Source organism: Dasypus novemcinctus, chromosome 9 (assembly GCF_030445035.2).
Source record: "Dasypus novemcinctus isolate mDasNov1 chromosome 9, mDasNov1.1.hap2, whole genome shotgun sequence".
In the NCBI taxonomy this organism is placed as follows: Eukaryota; Metazoa; Chordata; class Mammalia; order Cingulata; family Dasypodidae; genus Dasypus; species Dasypus novemcinctus.
Window position 1 is genome coordinate 71,418,272 of NC_080681.1, and position 21,208 is coordinate 71,439,479.

General features: G+C 40.1%; 1 protein-coding gene across 1 annotated transcript in view; it reads left to right on the forward strand.

Moving 5' to 3' along the window:
* Window positions 1-2,300: 2,300 nt before the first annotated feature.
* LOC101447575 (cytochrome P450 2J2-like) overlaps window positions 2,301-21,208 on the forward strand; it is a 40,846-nt gene continuing 21,938 nt past the window's right edge. Inside the window, exons 1-4 of the mRNA XM_004446686.4 lie at window positions 2,301-2,588; window positions 9,049-9,211; window positions 18,275-18,424; window positions 18,796-18,956. Coding sequence (XP_004446743.2) covers window positions 2,364-2,588; window positions 9,049-9,211; window positions 18,275-18,424; window positions 18,796-18,956 — 699 coding nt within the window. The 5' untranslated portion in view covers window positions 2,301-2,363. The remainder of the gene's footprint in view (window positions 2,589-9,048; window positions 9,212-18,274; window positions 18,425-18,795; window positions 18,957-21,208) is intronic.

Genomic DNA, 21,208 nt, shown 5'->3' on the forward strand with positions numbered 1-21,208 from the left:
AAGAAGATTAGCAAACACAACAAGCTGATGCAGCAAGCTGACACAACAAGCTGACACAACAAGCAGGGAGAAGTTGTGGGTTGAGCAGTTGGGCACCTGCCTCCCTGAGGGGAGGTCCCAGTTTCAGTTCCCAGTGCCATCTAAAGAAGACAAGCAGACAACAAGCAGACCTAATGAGCAGAAACAATGAGCAGACCCAACAAGCACACAGTGAGCAGACAAATGTGGGAGCCATCTCAGGAAAAAAAGAAAAGACTGAAGGGGGAGGTGCCCTAGTAGTCTCAACCTGCAGACCTAAGGTAACACTTCCACCCTATATGTGGGGGCTGGGTGAAGGAAAGATCCCTGAATCTCTCAGATGTTCTTGCCTAGAACAGTGTCACTGCAGCATGGAGTTGGAGGGACGCTGGTGAGAAATGCTGGTAGGCTTTCCCTCCCTCAGAGATTCAGTAGCCTCCAACTGGGAGTTGTGGAGCAAGGGAGCCCCATTTTCTTGGCTATGCTCATCCAGCATTCAGCTTCCAGCACACTGAGGTCAGGTTAGGAATGAGTTATCCCTCAAATACCACAAACTCTTGCTGTTATTATAGATTATTAGTAGATTTCTTGAATAAAATTTTCTGCATTTGCTGTATGCCTTTAGAGAAATTAAAATATACTTTAAATGGTGGGACTTTTTTTTTAGAGAATTTTCTTTTTTTTAAGATTTATTTATTTACTCCCCCCCGCCCTTGCACCTTGTTCCTTTCTTTGCTGTCTCTTCTCTGTGTCCATTCACTGCGTGTTTTTTCTGTATCTGCTTGTCTCCCTTTGTTGCGTCATCTTTGTGCACTAGCTCTCCGCGGCACACAGGCCAGCTCACCTACACAAGGAGGCCCTGGAACGCAAGCCCAGGGCCTCCCATATGGCAGATGGGAGCCCAACTGATTGAGCCACAGCCTGTTCCCTAAATAGTGGGACTTTTGAAAAATAATTTTCATTAGTTACAGTTGTATTGCTGGGAAGAGGATCTGCACAGCTCCACATGCTGCTTTTCTAGAAGTTGCTCCCTGCAGTTTTGCTTTAATGCAAACAAAAAACTAGAGGAGGAAGATAAGTCTAAATGTCTATTACTGTGGGAATAAAGTGTTGCAGTGATAAAAGATTATACAGCTGTTAAAATGAATGAATTAGAAGCACATGCATCAAACTGGATAGATTTCAAAATATAAGGGTGAAAAAAATAAATAAAAGCAGGCTGTAAAATAATTTTTTAAAAAGTAACCTTTATATGACTATTAGAAAGGTTGTAGGAATACATAACAATCTAGTAAAACAAGAAAATTTGGACTGGAAGGATACATTTAAGCTCCAGCTAATATCTCCCTTGGATTTTAGAAAGGTAGAGAAGATACATGATTTATATATATATATATATATATATATATATATATATATATATATTTTTTTTTTTTTTTTTTTTAATACAAGATTTTAAGCAGAATATCTTTCTGGACTTGAATACATGAGTGTTTGCTCTACTATTCCAGAACTTTTCTGCATGTTTTCAGTGTCTCACAAATAGTGAGACAGGTAGAGATAGGATGGCAGGAAAGGTTGGAAAATGGAGGCCTCACACTCTTTTGTACATTCAAAGTAAAAGCCTCAAAAAGCAAATCCAAAACTAAGAAATATTCCTTCAACACCTTCTGGATTAGGCTCACTTTCATATGTAGACCTTCGTTAATCTGGCAACATTCCCTTTGGGGTTACTAGACTGAGAGATTTATTTTTCACCACTTATTTAATTCTAAACTTTTTCACAATTTCCCCAGCTGCAATACCGGGATAACAAGGCAATCTCCTGCATAACTCTGCAAGAATGAAATAATTTCTCTAAAGATACTAAATCACCAGCCGGCTTATATTAAAAGCCCAAGAAATGTCAGTTGCTGCTGTTTTCATACTGTTTACCAGATGGTTCCAATGACCGTGTGAGGAGATGATGACTAAGATATGACACTTGTCTGCTGCGCTCTGAGTTGCAGTACAACCCTAAACCCAGGACGGACATTCAAAAGACAAAATAAAAACATTCCCTGCCTGGCCTTTGGTAAGATCATCTCCCGGGACCGGTACTCGGGGCGGATCTCCAAAATATCCAGCACGCTCCTGCCTTCTGCGCCCGTCAACAGGCGGGAGGAACACCCGGGAGGGGGGAGCGCAACAGGGGGCGGGACGAGGCCTCAGTGAGTCCAGTGCGGCGGGAGGGCGGGGCGTTGTTGGAAGGGCGGCGGCGAGAGGAAGCGCTGAGGGGCGGGGCTAGCCCGAGAGCAGAGCAAAGGCGCCTGGCGGTGACAGTCTTGCTCCCACCTCAGGAGCAGATGGGTTTCCCAGTCGTGCTCGCGACCTTAGGCTCCCTGGCGGCCGCCCTCTGGGCAGGGTTCCATCTCAAGCATCTCCTGCTGGGTGCCATCGCCTTTCTGTTTGTTGCTGATTTCCTCAAGAGGCGGCGCCGAAAGAACTACCCTCCTGGGCCCTGGGGCCTGCCCTTCATAGGCAACTTCTTCCACCTGGACTTTAAGCAGATTCACCTGCAGCTTCAGCAGGTAGGCGCGGGAAGAGGTGCCGGGGAGTGGCCTGACCTGAACCTTTAGGGCAACGGGCTTTCGGTTGAGAAAGGGTTTGGGTGACTCTAGAGCTACCTGCCGTTTATATAGCTGAAATACCACCTCCATTCTTTAAACACTTAAGTGTTGTGCCACTTTCTTCTAGTCTTCGTGGTTTTGATTTGTTGTTCACCATAGGTAATAATGAAGATTCAAGGTTTTTTCTCACACTGTCGAGATTTGTTCTTGAAGTTTCATGAAGTTTGTGATGTGTCTTGGTCAAAATTTCTTTGTGTTTATCCTGTTTGTAGTGAATTGCTTTGCGTTTATCTTCTTGGGTTTACTCGGTTTCTTGACTCGATAGGTTGATTTTTTTCCTCCAGAATTTGGGAAATTTTCAGTCACTATTTCTTCACATACTTTCCACTCCACATTGTTTTTCCCCTCCTGAGACTCTTGGACTTGAATGGCATTAGGGCAATACTCTGTTATTGCACCACAGGTCAATCTCTTTGCGTTGTTCAGATAAGATGCTTTCTATTGATCTGCCTTCAAGCTCACTGCTTCCCCTTTCATTACCACTCTGCTATTATGATCGTCGACTAACTTTTTATTTCAGTATTATCTTTTTCGGTTCTAAAACTTATACTTGGTCATATATGTCCTTTATTTCTTTGCAGAGATTTTCTGTTTTATTTTTTGTCTCAATAGTGCCCTTAATTGTATTATGGAACATGTTTGTGATAGATGCCTTAAAATATTTAACCAATAATTCCAATATCAGTGTTAACTCAATGTTAGTATTTGTTAGTTTTCTAATTCAAGTTGAGATTTTCCTGGTTTTTAGTAAGATGAATAATTTTGAACTGTATCCTGAACATTTTGTATGTTATATGATTCGGTATTCTAAATATATAAATCTTCTATTTTTGCAGGTAGTCAACCTGCTCAACTTTGCAGGCTGTGGTTCTAATGTGATTGTAGACATAAATCCTCTACAGTGCTGTTTTAGTTTGCCAAAGGGTTGCCAATGCGAAGTACCAGAAATGGGTTCGTTTCATAAGGGAGATTTTTTTGGGGTAAAAGCATACAGATCCAAGTTCATGAAATATTCAAATTAATGCATCAACAGAGATGATTTTCCTGCATATTGGCTACCACATGGCAAAGCAAGATGGCCACATATCTCGGCCACAGTCTCTGCCTTTGGAGCTAGCTGTGGGCAACCAGGCATAGGGCTTGTCTCTTGCCAGGCCTCCTCTGTCAGACTTGGCTCTTCAGCTTTCTTAGGGAGTTCAGGTACATGCTATCAGGCATATGGCTCATATCTCCCTGGGCCTCAGTTCTTTGAACCTCTTGGGGCTTCTCTCTTTGCTGCTCAGGTGGGCGAAACCGGGAGTCCTTTCTCTCTCATTGCAGGATCAAATATGGCAGCTACCTTTACCTGTGTGTGTCTCTCTCTGTACCTCCATTTTTATCAGACCCAGCGAAAGGGCAGAAACTCAGCCTGAGTCATGCCTCACTGATATAGTTCAGTTGAAAAGGTGTCATACCCCCAGGAATGGTTTAGTACAAAACATAATCTTCTTCTTTTTGGGATTCATAAAATAATTTCAAACTGCCACATATGGTATTCTAGTCTACCTCACTTAAATGTTACCCAGACGATAGGAATCTTTCCCAGGCTTTTCAGTGCAGGCTGGGAAGAGAGATGGTTGGTACAGAAATCAATACACTGTACACTGACTATTTGGGGTCAGGGAGCTTCCTTCTTCCTGCAGGAGGAATGGAAGTCAAAGTTACATCCACAGGCTTAATGAGGAAGAAGCACCTCTTCCTCATTACTGCAGAAGAGGGGTAGCATTCCTAAGTCAGCCTCCCCCAACTCCTTCAGGGAATCTCCTTACTTGAGGACAAGGATAAAAGTGACAGTTCTGCCCTCAAACTCTTCAGAGAAGGGGCATCACCTTGTTATGGCAGCACCCACAGGGTGGGGGAGTAACCACATATTTTTTCATGGTTTTTGCCTCAAGAACAAGCAGATTAAAAGATTAAATGTCTTCTGTCCTGTTGTACTTCTCTTGTCTTTATCCTTTGGCTAGATAGAACAAGCTTTTCTTGGAGCTATTTTTATCTGCGCTCATTTGTGTTGTGATTAGTAGGAAAAATAAATTGGAAACCTTTTAATCAGTCTTGCCCAGAATGAGAACTTAAAGTCTTGTAGTAACACCTACTTACAACTCATCATCTGCTCTTGACCTACCACATAGTTGGGCTCCTTTAACTAATGAACCCTATGTTCCAGTCACATTGGGAAACTTGTTTGTCTCTGACCACCCAGATTTTCAATTGCATATACTGTTCCCACAGCCTCAAAGTTCTCTGCCTTTACAGTGTACGTTCTTTTGCTGACATCCTGATCTTCACTAAAGATCTAGCTCAAATACTATCATCCTTTAGAATTTTTCTCTGATATATGGGGTGGCTATTCGAGTCTTCTTGTCTTTTCTACCTGTATTATAGCATATGTTATTGTCTGTTCTACGTGAGTTGTCCTACACTCGCCCGAGGAACTCTGATTCATTAGGAAACCACCATATCTGTTGATCTTTATACGACCTTCACATATAAAATGGCAAAGTAAGAAGGAGTCTGCCACCTCTTATAAGTGTCATAAAAACTTGGATTAAACTTGAATTTGATTTCCACAGATTGTTCTTAGAAACCTAGAATAGCCCCACATACTACTTGTGAGGCCAGGATTCTTAAGAGGAATTCTTGTGTCCCAGATAACTGAAGAAGCCCTGAGACTGCATGCGTAACTGCATTCATATGTACAGGATTTTATTAAAGACTAGATACATGACTGACTAAAACTCAATTTTCAAAGGATTTCATGACTCTAAAAAGTTTAAGAACCACTGTGATAAAACTTCATTTCCTTTTTCTTTTTCTTTCTTTTCTTGTAAACACAATACACACTCATTGCATTGTACAGAGAAGAACCTTACCACTTCTCTGGCCCATCCCTCCCACCTGCATCACTGCATCCCACCAACCCCTACCAACATATACAGAAATACCTCTCTGTTAGGACTTTGGTATACATCTTTCCAGATTTCCATATAATAAATATTAAATTGTTTTGTATACTTACTAGAATTTCTGTGTATCAATTAAAAAAATGTTGAACACCCCAATACAAAAACGATTAGAAGATATAAGCAGGTAGTTTAATATACAGACTGTGGAAAAGGTGTTCGTTTTAGTTTGTTAAAGGGCTGCCAATTCAAAGTACCAGAAATGTGGTGGCTTTTATAATACAGATTTATTTGGGGTAAAAATTTTCCATTCCAAGGCCAAGAAATGTCCAGATTAAGGCATCAGCAGAGCTGGCTTTCTCCCCAAGAAATGTCCAGATTAAGGCATCAGCAGAGCTGGCTTTCTCACCAAAGTCAGCTATTGTTGATGCTGTTGTCCTGTGTTTAAGGAAGATGAATGCTGGTCTCTGCCTAGGGCTTGCCTTCCCCTAAAGATTCTTTGGAGTCCCAGTGCTCAGCTGTGGGCAAGTTTTGTTTCTTTTTCTGGAAATGAAACTTATTGTTCTTTTCTGGAAGCACATCAAAATAACAGGCAGGTTGCAGAAGTGAAAGCAACCAGTTCGACTTGGTGAACTCCAAATACTCCCAACAGGAGGAAGGGGAAAGGGTGGGGGGGGGCGGGTGAGGAGGTATTGGCTAGAAAGGGAAGTCTTGCCTCTAAGGCAGGGGAACTCTCCTTGGTCATTTTCTTCAGGAAATCATATCCTTGCCATGGATTGACAAAAACTTTATTCAGTGTCTGAGCATAAAAAAACAAAAATGATGACGATAATAGTGTCTTGAGCCATCAGAGATGTTACTCAGTTTCTTCGAACAAAGACAAGGAAAATGGTAATAAATAAATTCAGCGGTTACCGATAACGTACTTGATGAATGACTACAAAGTCAAGGAAAACAATAAAAGATCAGATAACTAAAAAAATAATAATAATAGAAATACCGTGTGGTTTTTGCCAACCAGAATGATGCTGATGCACGTGTGCACACGCACACACAATACCCTGTGTTGGTGAGAGTTCAGGGGAACAGACCACCGCACTGACTGCTGGTGAAGGTGAATTGGTACATACTTTTCCTTTCTTCTCTTCATGTCTTTGTTCTGTTGATTCTTAAGTTTAAAAACTTAGATTAAGTGGAAACTCAACTTTGTATATTTTAGTAGTCATGGTTCAGTTTCTGGTCTTCACTTCCACTGCAAATTTTTCTTTATTCTAAATGACATTTGACACCACTTGATTTTTTTAAATGCTTAATCCTATACTTGGAATTTATATTTTTATTAATTTTCCTGTCTCCTATTGCTTCCCTCCTTTATAGCTATTTCAAATCTTTCCTTTTTCTTTTTCTTTTGTTTCTGATTTTAAGCCTGATAGAGCCTTCTGAGCCATCCTGCTATTAACCACTTTTGTGATTAATATGTAATTTGCTTTGTTTTTTTAATGACTTATTGAATGCTGCACAAAGTATGTTCTATGAGAGGATCCTTTTCATATGCCGTCAGGTTCATTCATCCATATAAAACAATTGGCGGATGTTTACACAAAGAATCGGTAGCCATCGCTACCATCATAAATATTATTGGGAAACCAGTTTTTATTAGTTCTCTTAGACTCTAAATATATATGAGCAGAGAGTGGTAGAGATGGAACTCTGAGGAATTTCATTTTAGTCAGCATTTATGAAGTGCTGGGTAGCTCCAAGTACAAGCTGGAATTCTGAATTATATCACAATACAGGTGAATCACTTATCTTAGCATGAACTTTTCAGATGTTCTGTGAACACCCACATTGAATATTCCAAATTACTCCAGAAGGCTAACAAGTTCACCCAGGCACCCAACAGGATGAGAAGAAGAGTCTATTTGATTTATATGGACTCATTACTGCCATTTCCAAAAAGCAGACATGTACTTTGGAGGCAGACCAACTGAGCTTGAATCTTGGAGCTGCCCTTACTAGCAAGTCAGGACATACTGTGCTAGAGATGAACAAAGATGAGTGGAAAATCTCTGCCAAAGGAACAATGGAAGAATAATTAATTCAGTCTAGGTCTTTAATGTGGGAGTAGGATAGTCTGATGATACCAAACCTATTGTCTTTGCTCTGATGCTGATTATATAGGTTCTGGGTTCTAAAGGTGCCATAGTGGAGTAAATACATAGGGATCAGGGAGGAGGAGCCACAGCTCCCTGGAGGAAAGGGAACCTTCTGTTTGATACCACTGCCTGCAGTTAATGACAACGCAGGTAGTTAAGAGGCAGAGGCAGTATCTCCTAAGAAAGAGCTGTCTCTTGGAATGGTTTGGAAAAGACTTTGATTCATGAGCAATCACTGTCATTCAAGCCACATTTAAACCTCCTGCATACCTGAGCATAGTCATAAACATGCACGAACAGGTTTTTATCCATCCTCAGTACCCCCGTGCTCTCACTCTCACTAAATTCTAAGGTCCTGGAGCCATTTTGTGTTCAGTTTTTGTTCTCATATTGTAACATTGTACCCAGTGAATGTGGCTGTCTTTAACCCTAAGTGCTTTTCTCCCATATATCTTTGTGCTCTCATCCCCTGTTATCATCATTGTGTATGTACATCCCTCTACACACAGGGCCTACTCTTTCCTCAGAGATTCACCAAGCAGGAGTATGCCAAGCACCAGAAAACAGATTGCCTTTCTTATCATGGCTCTCAGTCTTCCTCAGAGAACCCTCTGAGGTAAGAATACTTTTCTTTCTTTTGTAGCTGGTTGCCGAGACTCAAGAAGGTGAAGCAAATTTCCCTAGAGGCTGCATCTAGTGAACTGCAGTTTCATATGGATTCACATAATGCAAGATTTAGACAGTTTTTCTCTATATGTGACCTAGCCCTCTAAAAAACTATTATCTAGCACGTGTTGGAGGTTGAGGTATTTTCTTCTGGGTAAATAGATATTATGACTTGGAAAGAAATTTGTGTTTGCTACACCAGACTTTCACTAAACCTAACTAAGCCTTTTTTCTTGTATCAGATATAAAGAATTCTCTATCTCCACTAGGCTCTAGACACTTGGGGATTAGACACTTTGTTCTTTTATTTGCAGATATATCTTTAGTATCTTGTTCTAGAGACCTGTAGTGGGTGCTCACTCAATTCAGGTTGGTTGAATATATGAAAGAACTTCCAAATCCTGTAATGAATTGAACTTGAGTTTAGTTGACAGGAGGAGAAAAGGAGACAGAGGAAAACATTCCCATTAGACACAAAATATGCACACGCACATCGTATCCTCATCCAAGCCCCTCTAGCTGCACACTCAACTACCTTTTATTCCCTAACACACAGGTATATGCATATTCAACTGTAACCTTTTAACTGTTTTTCAGCTTGTAAAGCAACATGGGAACCTCCTTAGCGTGTATTTCGGTGACTTCCATTCAGTACTTATAACAGGATTGCCCTTAATCAAAGAAGTCCTTGTTCACCAGGAGCAAAAGTTTTTGAATCGTCTCCTGACTCCTACCCAAGAACAAATTTTTAAGAGTAATGGTAAGTTTCCTGACTGATACTAGATTTGAGTGTTCGATATTCTTATATTCTGTTAAAGGTAACTCTATGATTAAAATTCTTCAGAAACCCTGGAGACCAGGCCCACTATATAATTCCTTCCATTAAAGGAAGCTAGACGCCCATTCTCCACATATGAAGGCCTCACAGAGGGTTTGGCAGGGTCAGCACCAAAGTCAGAGACTTGGCAAAAGTCTCCTCTCCTGCAGGTTCTCAACTGTGGATGCTTTGGTAATCAGGTAACTTCATCATGCAGTGATAGCAGAGGAAGAGGCAATGTGTTCTCTCTTCCTGCTTTCCCTTTCCAAACCTCTTACCAGAGGAAATTCAGTATGGTTCTACTTCCTTCAGCTACTCATCTAATTCCTTATTCTGGTCTCTAGTTCCTTCTGATTGGCCATGCTACACAAGGTGTCTCAGGACTTCCAGTTTATTACATCCCATTACATATTAGAACAGGCTGATGTGAATAATTATTATTAAAGAAACAATCATTTATAAACTAAAGTGAAGAATTCAAATCTATTAGTCTATCAAAGCACAATATTTTTCAGGTGCTTTGCAATTCTTCTTTGAAATATTTTATCCATTCACTTTACAACTATTCCCTGTGCTTTTTAAATTGTCTGTTGTGTGAAGCACTCTGCTAGGCACAAGGGATATAACAGTGAGTAGAATAGAGGGAGTCCATGTCCTTATGGAGCTTACTTTCAGTTCAGGGAGAGAGAGAGTACCAATTAGTTTTATAATAATTTAATGCCTATAATTCTATAGAGTTTAGTGCAGGGTACACTTTTAGAAGTAACTAGTCAAGGAATCCAAGAAAAACTAACAGGAAATGGTGATAATTTAGTCAAGTGAAGAAAGAGGAGGAACCATCATGCAGAAAGCATAACATATGAAAATTGATGAGAAAAGACAAAAGAAAGTTAAATTAAGGAACTGAAAACTGGTCAGTGTAGCAAGAGAAAAGGGATTAAATTGGGATAATGGCACTAGATGGAGCTATTGAGCTTGGCTAGGAAGTTAATGAAACTTGTTATGAGTATTGGTTTTCAGCCTAATAACAATGGAACCTATTGAATGGTTTTAAGTAGAGAAGGGAAATATCCTAGTTATAATGTACATTTCTAAGATTCATTTATGCTGTAGGATAGAGAACAAAATGAAGGGAACAAGAGTAGATGGGGAGTTCTTTTCAATGAAAAGCCTAGAGAAAAATGATAATTTGGACTAGGTAGGTGGCAAGAAATAATAGTAGGTTAGACAAACATGATAGCTATGAAGATACATGGATTCAAGATATTCAGGTGGTAAATTCCATAAAAAAGAAGAGCTACATAGAGACAGGAAGGATAATGAGTTGTTGAGGTGGATGCCAAAATTTGTGGATGATGGAAAAAGGAAACACCTAAAGGAAGATAATATGTTTGGTTTAGTTTGGGTTGGGTTGAAATTTATATGGAGAAAATCCTGAATTCAGCCTTGGAGATGCTGAATTTGAAATGCTGTTAACTTGGCAAAGTCAAGCATGCAGTTGTGCAAATGGTTCTGGATCTCAACTCAAAAATAGATTGTCCATATCAGTACATGCTATTTAAAATTTTAGGAGTTGAACTTACAGGACAGTGCAGCCTAGAAAGGAATGGGACACTCTTCTATCCCAGAAAATTAGCTAGAAGACAGGCTTTTAGGAATGAGGACACCAGGGGGAAGGCTGGACACTGCCCTGAAGAGAGAGGAGCAAAGGAAAAGCAGCAAAACTGTGAATTAAAAGCATCCTCACCCCAGCCCATAGACATGTTTGAATTCTCAGGCCTCGGAGGCCAGTGGCTACAGACAAAGGGGGCCCTAGGAATCCACACTCCCAGGAAAGGGAGAGAAAGAGATACAGCCTAAGGCTGACTCAGCATTTGACCCACAAAGTTGGTCTGCAGACTCAAAATGATGGAAGCATAAGTGCTACAGAAGATGGAACAGCTGAAATCCAAAGCAAAGAACAGGAAGAGAAAAGAGTAGAAAAAATTGAGCAGGGGTTTAAGGAGTTGAATGATAACATGAAATGCAACGACGTATGTGCAACATACAAATTGAGCAGGGGTTCAGGGAGTTGAAATTATAACACAAAATGCAAAAACATACATATAGAAGAATAAGTGAACAGCTGAAATCCAGAGAAAAGAATGGAAAAATTTAAGCAAGCATTCAGGGAGTTGAATGATAACACAAAAGGCAACAATATACAGCACAAAGGAAACAGAAACTGATTCTGGAAATTCCAAGCCTCTGAAAATCAAGCTCCCAGATGAAAGTGCCCCATTGGAGGACTTAGCTAAACTTGGAACTTGTAAATCAGGATTGAAGATGCAGTTATGTCAGAAAGACTTGTGGAATGTCTTATTGTCTGATTGGGCCCCTGCTTCCTGCATGCTAAACCAACAAGGTTTTTGAGAGAGCTGTATGACCAAAACCACTGTCAGCCTGGAATAAAAAGGACATGGAAAGGAGAGATTGAAATGAGAAAGAGCTTTAAGAGGAAAACCGCAGAAGCTGAGATCTGGAATTAGGACTTCACCTTGGACCAAGAGAGGAACCCCACCCATGTGTACAGAGAGGGTAAGTTTGCCCCAGCAGTTGAAGAGGGTCGATGTTCCTGTCCAATGTTCTGGGATAGTTTTGCTGTCCCAGGGTACAGAGAGGGTGGAGCACATTCCCCAAGGATTAGGATGGTTAAGGTCAGCACCCCACAGGTCTGAGAGGGGTGGACATCTCCCACAAAGGTTAAGGAGGCCAGGTGGTTAACTCGTTTCTCTGAGAGGGTTGAACCTGTATGCCAAAGTTTAGGGGCAATGTAGTCTTCACATCACTGTACTAGGGGGCTTAAGACTCTAACCTTAAGATTGGATAAGGTATGGCAATCACTCCAACACTCTTGGAGGAAGAGGTCTGGAGCTTGGTCAACACCTAGATGCTTGATGAAGATGGAACTAAGAAAATGACCATTGGGCAAGCCAGTGGAAAGGGTGGGTCCCCATAAGGCCCCAAGCAGAAGAAATCACCTTTTTAAGAATGACTCTCTGACTGAAATCGAATGGAGGATGTCCTACAGGTTTACTGAACTGTGGAGGACCCGTGACACATGTTTCCCTCCCAATTTCTTCTTTTTTTTTTTTTTTTTTTTAAAGATTTATTTATTTATTATTTAATTTCCCCCCCTCCCCTGGTTGTCTGTTCTTGGTGTCTATTTGCTGCGTCTTGTTTCTTTGTCTGCTTTTGTTTCTTTGTCCGCTTCTGTTGTCGTCAGCGGCACAGGAAGTGTGGGCAGCGCCATTCCTGGGCAGGCTGCACTTTCTTTTCACGCTGGGCAGCTTTCCTCACGGGCGCACTCCTTGCGCGTGGGGGCTCCCCCACGCGGGGGACACCCTTGCGTGGCACGGCACTCCTTGCGCGCATCAGCGCTGCGCATGGCCAGCTCCACACAGGTCAAGGAGGCCCGGGGTTTGAACCGCGGACCTCCCATATGGTAGACGGACGCCCTAACCACTGGGCCAAAGTCCGTTTCCCCCAATTTCTTCTTGTAGTGAAAATGTTTATCCTTTGTCCATTTGTGTATTGGAAACAGATAAATTGTTTTGTAAGTTTCAGAGGTCTATAGCAGACAGGACTTTGCCCCAAGACAAAATATATTTTTTTAAATTGATTGTGATATGATTTAATACTTGCCTTGTTACTGATTTAAGGTTTTTTCAAATATTGTAATGTCTTTTTGGAATTCAGAGTGTGGAGTGTAGCAGTTTGATACAGTTATGAATTTCAAAAATAGATATTGGATTATGTTTGTAATCTGGTCTGTACCTAGGCATGATTAAGTTATGATTAGGGCTTTGATTAGGCCACATCATTAGAGCATTGAGTCCCCACCCCTTGGTGAGTGAGGACTCACAGATATAAGGCATGGCAAAGGGGAGAGAGTTGAGGGCTTTTAATGTTAGCGTTTTGCTGTTGGAGTTTGATGCTGAAGGTGGAGCCCCAGGGAGAGAGACAGAGGCATTTACCAGTTTACAGCTGACCTTGCGGAGAGAGGCAAAGCGTAGAGAGCCTCATAGTCTACAGCTGACCTTGTGGAGAAAACAGAGGAGCTGAGCCCAGAGGAACCCAGGAAGCCTAAACCCTCGCAGATGTTGGCAGCCATCTTGCTCCAACATGCGAAAATAGACTTTGGTAAGGGAAGTAATTTATGCTTTATGGCCTGGTATCTGTAAGCTCCTACCCCAAATAAATATCCTTTATAAAACCAACCAATTTCTGGTATTTTGCATCAGCACCCCCTTGACTGAATAATATACTCATGAAATAAACTTACATACCCAAAAAGTGCAGTGTACCCCAATCAGAATATATGTGGATACACCTATACATACTACTGAGAATGTCAGACATCAAAGATAAAGAGAAAATTCTAAGAGCAGCAAGGAAAACACAAACCATCACATACAAGGGATGTCCAGTAAGACTTAATGTGGATATCTCATCAGAAACCATGGAGGCATGAAGAAAGTGGTATCATACAATTAGGATACTGAAATAGAAAAACTGCCAGCTAAGAATTCTTTATCCAGCAAAATTGTCTTTCAAATATGAAGGTGAGTTTAAAGTATTCACAAACACAAGGTAAGAGAGTTCATTAAAAAAGTCCTACTTAGCAGGAAATATTAAATGAAGCCTTAGAGCTTGAAAGAAAAAGATAGGAGAAGCTTGGAGGAGAGTATAGAAGAAAGAATAGCAGAAAGGATAACCAGAAGAGTAACAGGACAAAAATAAGATATGACATATGAAAAACAAAAAAAAACCCAAAATGGTGGAAGTAAATAATTCATTTACCGGGAAGCGGAGTTGGCCCAATGGATAGGGTGTCCACCTACCACATGGGAGGTCCATGGTTCAAACCCCGGGCCTCCTTGACCCAGGTGGAGCTGGCCCATGCGCAGTGCTGATGCACGCAAGGAGTGCCATGCCACGCAGGGGTGTCCCCGGCATAGGGGAGCCCCACACGCAAGGAGTGCACCCATAAGGAGAGCAGCCAAGGACAAAAGAAAGTGCAGCCTGCCCTAGAATGGCACAGCACACAGAGCTGACACAGCAAGATGACACAACAAAAAGAAACACAGATTCCCGGTGCCGCTGATAGGGATGGAAGTGGTCACAGAAGAACACACAGCGAATGGACACAGAGAGCAGACAACTGGGGGAGGGGAGCGGAGTAGGAAGGGGAGAGAAATAAAAAATAAATCTTTTAAGAAAATAATAATTCATTTACCCAGTCTTTGGGGTAGAGTCTCAATCCCCTTAGTACAGTGAGGGGGAGGTAACATTTTCCTCAATCTCTGGCCTACAGGCCCAACCATCTCAGAGCAATGAGTTGGCAATGTGACCATCCCTGATCTATGGAGGGCAGGCCCACCCCTCTTGGACCTATGGTGTGTCGACATTATTCTCCCCAACCCTTGGGGAATGTGCTCCACCCTATCTGTAGCATGGGGTGGCAATACTCTCCCTGAACATTGTGCTGGAACATCCACCCTCTTCATATGCCAGGGAAACTCACCTTCTCCATACACATGGGTGGGGTCCTTCTCTTGGTCCACAAAGACATCTTATTTCCAGACCTTAGCTTCCATGGTTTTCTTCTTAAAGCCATTTTCCCTTCTGTATCTCTCCTCCATGTCCCAGGCTGACAATGGTTTTGTCATACAGCTCTCTCAGAAAGCTTGTTGGTTTAGCATGTAGGAAGCAGAGGTCCAAGCCATCAGGCAATAAGATGTTCTACAAATCCTTCCTAGATAACCGCATTTTCAGTCCTGATTTACAAGTTCCAAGTTTTGTTAAGTCCTCAAATGGTGCACCTGGCGGCTTGATTTTCAGAGGCTTGGAATTTCTGGAATCAGTTTCTGGTTTTGTTGTACCCAACTATTCAGTTCTCAGCTTATCTCTCTCATCTGGCATTTTACTATATCTTCAAGGAGAAGCCAAGCTGTATTCTCTGAGCTTACTTTGGAAAGTTATTCAGCTAAATGCCCAGGCTCGCCATTTTCAAATTCTGCCTTCCATAAAACATCAGGAGTTAATCTTGCTAAGTTATCTGCAACTTTAAAACATAGATCATCTTTCCTCCAGTTTCCAATAAGAGTTTCAACATTTACTTCTAAGTCCTCATAAAATGTCTTTTTAGTGTCCATATTCCTACCAACCATTTCTTCAAAGCACTCTAGGTCTTTTCTTTCAAACATCTCATGATTATTTCCTTCTAGGGCCTTATGAAAAATAACTTTAGCTTTCATATTTCTACCAGCAGTCTCTTCAAAAACAATCTAGGACTTTTCCATCAAGCATCACACAATTTTTCCAAGAAATACCCCTTACCCATTTATAAAACTGTTCAAGCATTTTGGTAATTGCAAAAGCACAACCCCACTTCTTGGTACCAAATTCTGTGTTAGTCAGCCAACGGGGTGCTGATGGAAAGTAGCAGAACTCTGTTGGCTTTTATAAAGGGTATCTATTTGTGGTAGAAGCTTACGGTTAAACCAGGCCCTAAAGAGCCGACCTCAAGGTACTTACCCAAAGTCTCTTGCTGTGTGTTGACACAAGATGGCAGGTATCTTCTGTGAGGATTCAGCCTTTCTTCTTCCTAATTAGGCTCTGTGGTCCCAGCTTCTTCCAGTCTTAGCTGTAGGCTGGCATAAGGCTCTTGTCTCTCCCAGTGGCTAGTTTATTTTCAGGCTTAGCTGCTCTGTTCCCTTCACAAGGTCAGCTGCAGACTATCAGGCTCATCTGTGTTCATGGGTCATGTCTATGGAGCTCTCTCTCTTCCTGAGCATCTGCTTTTGTGTGTCTATTTCTGTGTGAGAGTCTATTTTTTCAACCCAAGAGGGCTGGGACTCAATGCTGACTTGAACTCTAATGATGTGTTTGAATCAAAGCCTTAATTTTTAACATAATTTAATCAGATGTGTCAGCTGAATCTAGTACAGTCAAAGGGTATCACACACAGAGAAACAGACCAGTTTACAATCATAGTATCTCCTTTTTGGAATTCATAAATAATATCAAACTGCTGCAAATCAAAGCAACAATGAGATATCATTTCACACCTGTTAGAATGGCCACTATTAAAAAGACAACTACAAGTTTTGGAAAGATTGTGGAGATATAGGCATGTTTATTCACTGTTGGTGGAAATGTAGAATGGTACAGCCACTGTGAAAGACTGTCAGTTCGTCATGAAATTGAATATGAATTTGCCGCATGAACCAGCAACAAACTACTGAGTATAAACCCAAAAGAACTGAGAGCAGGGAAAGTGTAAGGTCATGTATACTACTAAAAGGAAAGCTAAAAAATGTAAAATGAAACTGTATAGCATAATAAAACCACATGTGAAGTATGAATATGAGTAAAATTGCATGTATGACTTTTTCTTTGACACTGAACAAATGAATGTTAATACTTCAAGATGTTAATATCAGACAAAAAGAAAACATTATGCTAAGTGAAAGAAACTAGACACAAAGTACTACATATTTTATGATTCCATTTATATAAACTGTAAATATAAATCCATTTATAAAGATGAAATTAGATTAGTGGTCATGTATGTTGGGGAAGGAATGCTGCAGGGTATGGAGTTTTGTGGGGTTTTTTTAAAGTAATGAAATTGTTCTAAAATTTTATGTGGTGATGAATGCACAATATTATGATTATACTAAAAGCCATTGATTATACAATTTGGATAGATCATATCATATGTAAACTTACTGAGATAAGCTTAATAAATAATAAATAAATGTAGAAGCATAGCCAGAAATAGTAGCTATGTACAACAGGGGAAGCATAGAAAGATTGAGAGAAGAAGAATTTTCTTGTCTGTTTTTCTGTTTATTATTATTAGAGAAATAATGAAAATGCTCTAATAATGATTGAAGTGATGAATGCACAATTATGTGATTATACAAAATACCATTGAATGTATACCAAGGATGAATTGTAAACTTTATTAAGATGTATCAATAAAATTGATTTGTTTAAAATTTTTTAGGAATTTATAAGATTTCCCCAAAAGAGTATATGGAGGGAGAAGAAAAGACGCTTAGAGCCTAACTTTAAAGAATGTCATTATTTCAAGATTTGATAGAAGAATAAGAACTATCAAAAGAAGTGGGAAGGAAATTTGGAAATTATGGTGTCTTGGGTGCCATTAGAACAGGATATTTCAGGCTGCAGAAAGATGACAAAATGAGAGTTTTAAAAATATCACTGATTTTTACAAAGGAGGACCATTTCATTTGAAGGGTGGTGGCTAAACCGGATTTGAAAGAATTTGAGTAAAGAAATAGAAAATAATATAGTATTACCTGTGATATAAAGCAGATGATGCTATGTTGAACACACTGAGAATTTTTTTTTTTAAGTTTCCCTTTGCTGTTCTTGCTTCTGCCTGGAATATTCACTCCTCACTTTCTTGAGTCTTCCATCATCGATTACAACTGAGCTTAGTAGAACACCTCCTATAAATCCTTTCGTGTCTCCTTCAGAGTATGGACTTTGTTTCAAGTTCATTCCTAATATTTAGCACATCGTATTTAAATATGCTTATGTGAATAATATTTGAAGCATGGGCTTTGGAATCAGGCAGACCTAAATGTTCAGCTGATTATAATGGTATGTCCTTGCAAAGATTACTTTACCCTTGTGCTTTGTGTTTTCATTAGTAAAACGGGGCAATAATTGTAAATTCTGTAATAAATTAGTCCATGGAGTTTTTTAAGTATTAAATTATGTAATGTATGAAGTACACTTAGTCCAGTGCTGGGCATGGCAAACATTCAGTAAATGTTAGCCATTATATCCACTGCTTTGAGATTATTTTTATGAGCATGTTTCAATGCCTTAAGGCTCTTTACCTACCTCTCTCTGATCCCCAAAGCATTTGCAGGATATTCATGTTATAAAATCAGGATAGCATAATATTGATTTTCTTTTTCTCAGGAATAATCACTTCCAATGGCCAGACTTGGAAGGAGCAAAGAAGGTTTGTCCTGACAACACTAAGGAACTTTGGCTTAGGAAAGAGGAGCTTAGAGGAATGCATTCAAGAGGAGGCTTGCTATCTCATAGAAGAAATAGAAAAGGAAAAAGGTAAGTGTTTCATAGGACAGTTGCATGAGATTGTGGCTCATTTATTGACTGAACAGATACTCTTGAAGTGCTTACTCCATGCCCAGCACTGAGGAGAAAATAGTAAACAACTAATTGTCCCTGTGCCTGTATGGCTCTAGAATTAATCATAATACAGGCATTAAAAATATTACTAAATTAAACCTGGTCATCAATTTGAGTTTGCAGGTATTAACTGAGTACTTGCTGGATTTCAGTCCCTGTACAGAGTGCTGTGACTGGAGCCTCATGTGTGGTTACATACTGTGTGTGCCATGTATCATTTTGTGTGGACACTCTATAGGAAGCAGTAACAAACCCATCTGAATGATTTCTCTCTCCCTCTATCTCAGGACAGCCTTTTGATCCTCACTTCAAGATCAACAATGCAGTTTCCAATATCATTTGCTCTATAACCTTTGGGGAGCGCTTTGAGTACCAGGATGGTCGATTTCAGGAGCTGCTGAAGTGGCTGGATGGGGCCACATGCATGGAAGCTTCAATACACTTGCATGTAAGGCAGTTCTCTTTCCATAAATATTGGTTAAGAATAGTGGGGCTGGTGTCAGACATACATGGGTTCTTCCTTTCCCTCTCAACAGCTAAATTATAATGTCTTTTAATTGACATCAAAAATTTTCTTTCAAGTCAATCTGTTGGCTTTCACATTTTTAATAAAACTGAATTTTTATTATATGCAAAGAACATTTTAAATATTTATGTAAAGTACAAAATTTCATATGACATTAACCTATGTGCCCATGGTTTTCTTTTTAAAAGATCAATATTGCCATTGCCTTTTAGTCCCTTAATACTTTCCATTTCCATCCTTCTTCAGATATCCTCTTACATCTGGCTTCTTGCTCTGCAGATCTTTTAGATACATTTGCATAGATTCTTCTTCTTTAATACTGAGTAGTATTCCATTTTATAAATGTGGCACTGTTTGTTAATCTGTTTTCTATTAATGAACATTGGGCTGTTTCCATTTTGGGCATGTTGTGAATAAAGCTGCCATGATCAGTCTTGAACATGTTTTGCTATGGAAATATCCACTCATTCATTTTCTTTAGTATATATGAAAGTAGAAGATGACAATATTTTCAGAGTGGTTACACTATTTACACACCCAGCAATATTTGCTATTATCAGTCCTTTAATTTCATAGAGTGCAATCCTTTGGGATCCAAACTTCATCCCTTTCCTTGGTGGGGCACAAATTCCAAATTTTATCTTTCTACGACTAATATTTACCAAAATTCTGCTTAGCTTCTTGGTCCCTCAGCCACTTTTCTGGATTTGGAAGACACTTCAAGTGTCATATCCAAGTGCTGAGTTCATTTCTCTGGACTTCTTTTTTTCCCTAGATCTTATGCTTGAGTTCCTCACTACCCTGGAAAGTATGTATGTGCATAAGTGCATGCATATATTCTTTTAGTTTTTTTTTTAACAAATCAATCTTATTGATACATATCAACAAAGCATAAATCCATGCAAACTGCACAATCAGTAGTACTTAGTGCAATCACATAGTTGTACATTTCATCACTCCAGTCATTTCCAGAGCACTTTCATTATTCCAGTAGTAATAATAATAAAAACCAACAAACAAAACTCATCACCTCTAAATCTCTCTATTATTCCCATACTCTACATAGCTGCCATTCTGCTTCCATCTTCCTAGTTTAGTTGCATTTATGTTTTGTAAAAACAGTCTTATATATGCAATACCAATGATATTTGTGTTTTACATCAGGTTTCACTACGTTGTATAGTCCCATGTTCCATTTTTTAGCTTTCCTTTTAGTAATTTAAATATCCTTAGGTTTTCCCTTTCAATCAGTGTCATATGCATGTGATAGCTCTGCTAATCACAAATACCCTGCTCTACCATTTCCATCCATTTCCAAAGATTTACAAACAAACTTTTTACCAATTTTGCACATACTAACACTCAGACTTCTATTCTCTACCCTCATTCTATTTTCTGGTGACCTATAATCTAATTATTAATTCCATGACTTTATGTAATATATTTAGTTCATAATAGTGCCCTCATGCAATGTTTGTCCTTTTGTGTCTAGCTTACTTCACTTAACATAATGTCCTCCAGGTTCATTCATGGTATCATATGCTTCACGACTTCATTTCTTCTTAACTGCTACATAATATTCCATGTGTATACACCACAATTTGTTTATCCATTCATCGTTCATGGACGCTTGGGTGGTTTCCAGCTTTTTTTTTTTTTTTTTTAAAGATTTATTTTTATTTATTTAATTCCCCTCCCCTCCCCCGGTTGTCTGTTTTCTGTGTCTTTTTGCTACGTCTTGTTTCTTTTGTCCGCTACTGTTGTCGTCAGCCACGGGAAGCGTGGGCGGCGCCATTCCTCGGCAGGCTGCTCCCTCCTTCGTGCTGGGCAGCTCTCCTTATGGGGTGCACTCCTTGCACGTGGGGCTCGCCTACGTGGGGGACACCCCTGCGTGGCACGGCACTCCTTGCGCGCATCAGCACTGTGCATGGGCCAGCTCCACACGGGTCAAGGAGGCCCGGGGTTTGAACCGCGGACCTCCCATGTGGTAGACGGATGCCCTAACCACTGGGCCAAAGTCTGTTTCCCGGTTTCCAGCTTTTGACTATTGTGAATAATGTCTCTATGAACATTGGTGTGCAGGTGTCTATTCGTGTCACTGCTCTCAGTTCATCTGGGTATTCACCTAGCAATGATATTGCTGGTATTTTGTTTTATCTCATCTTACTATTCTC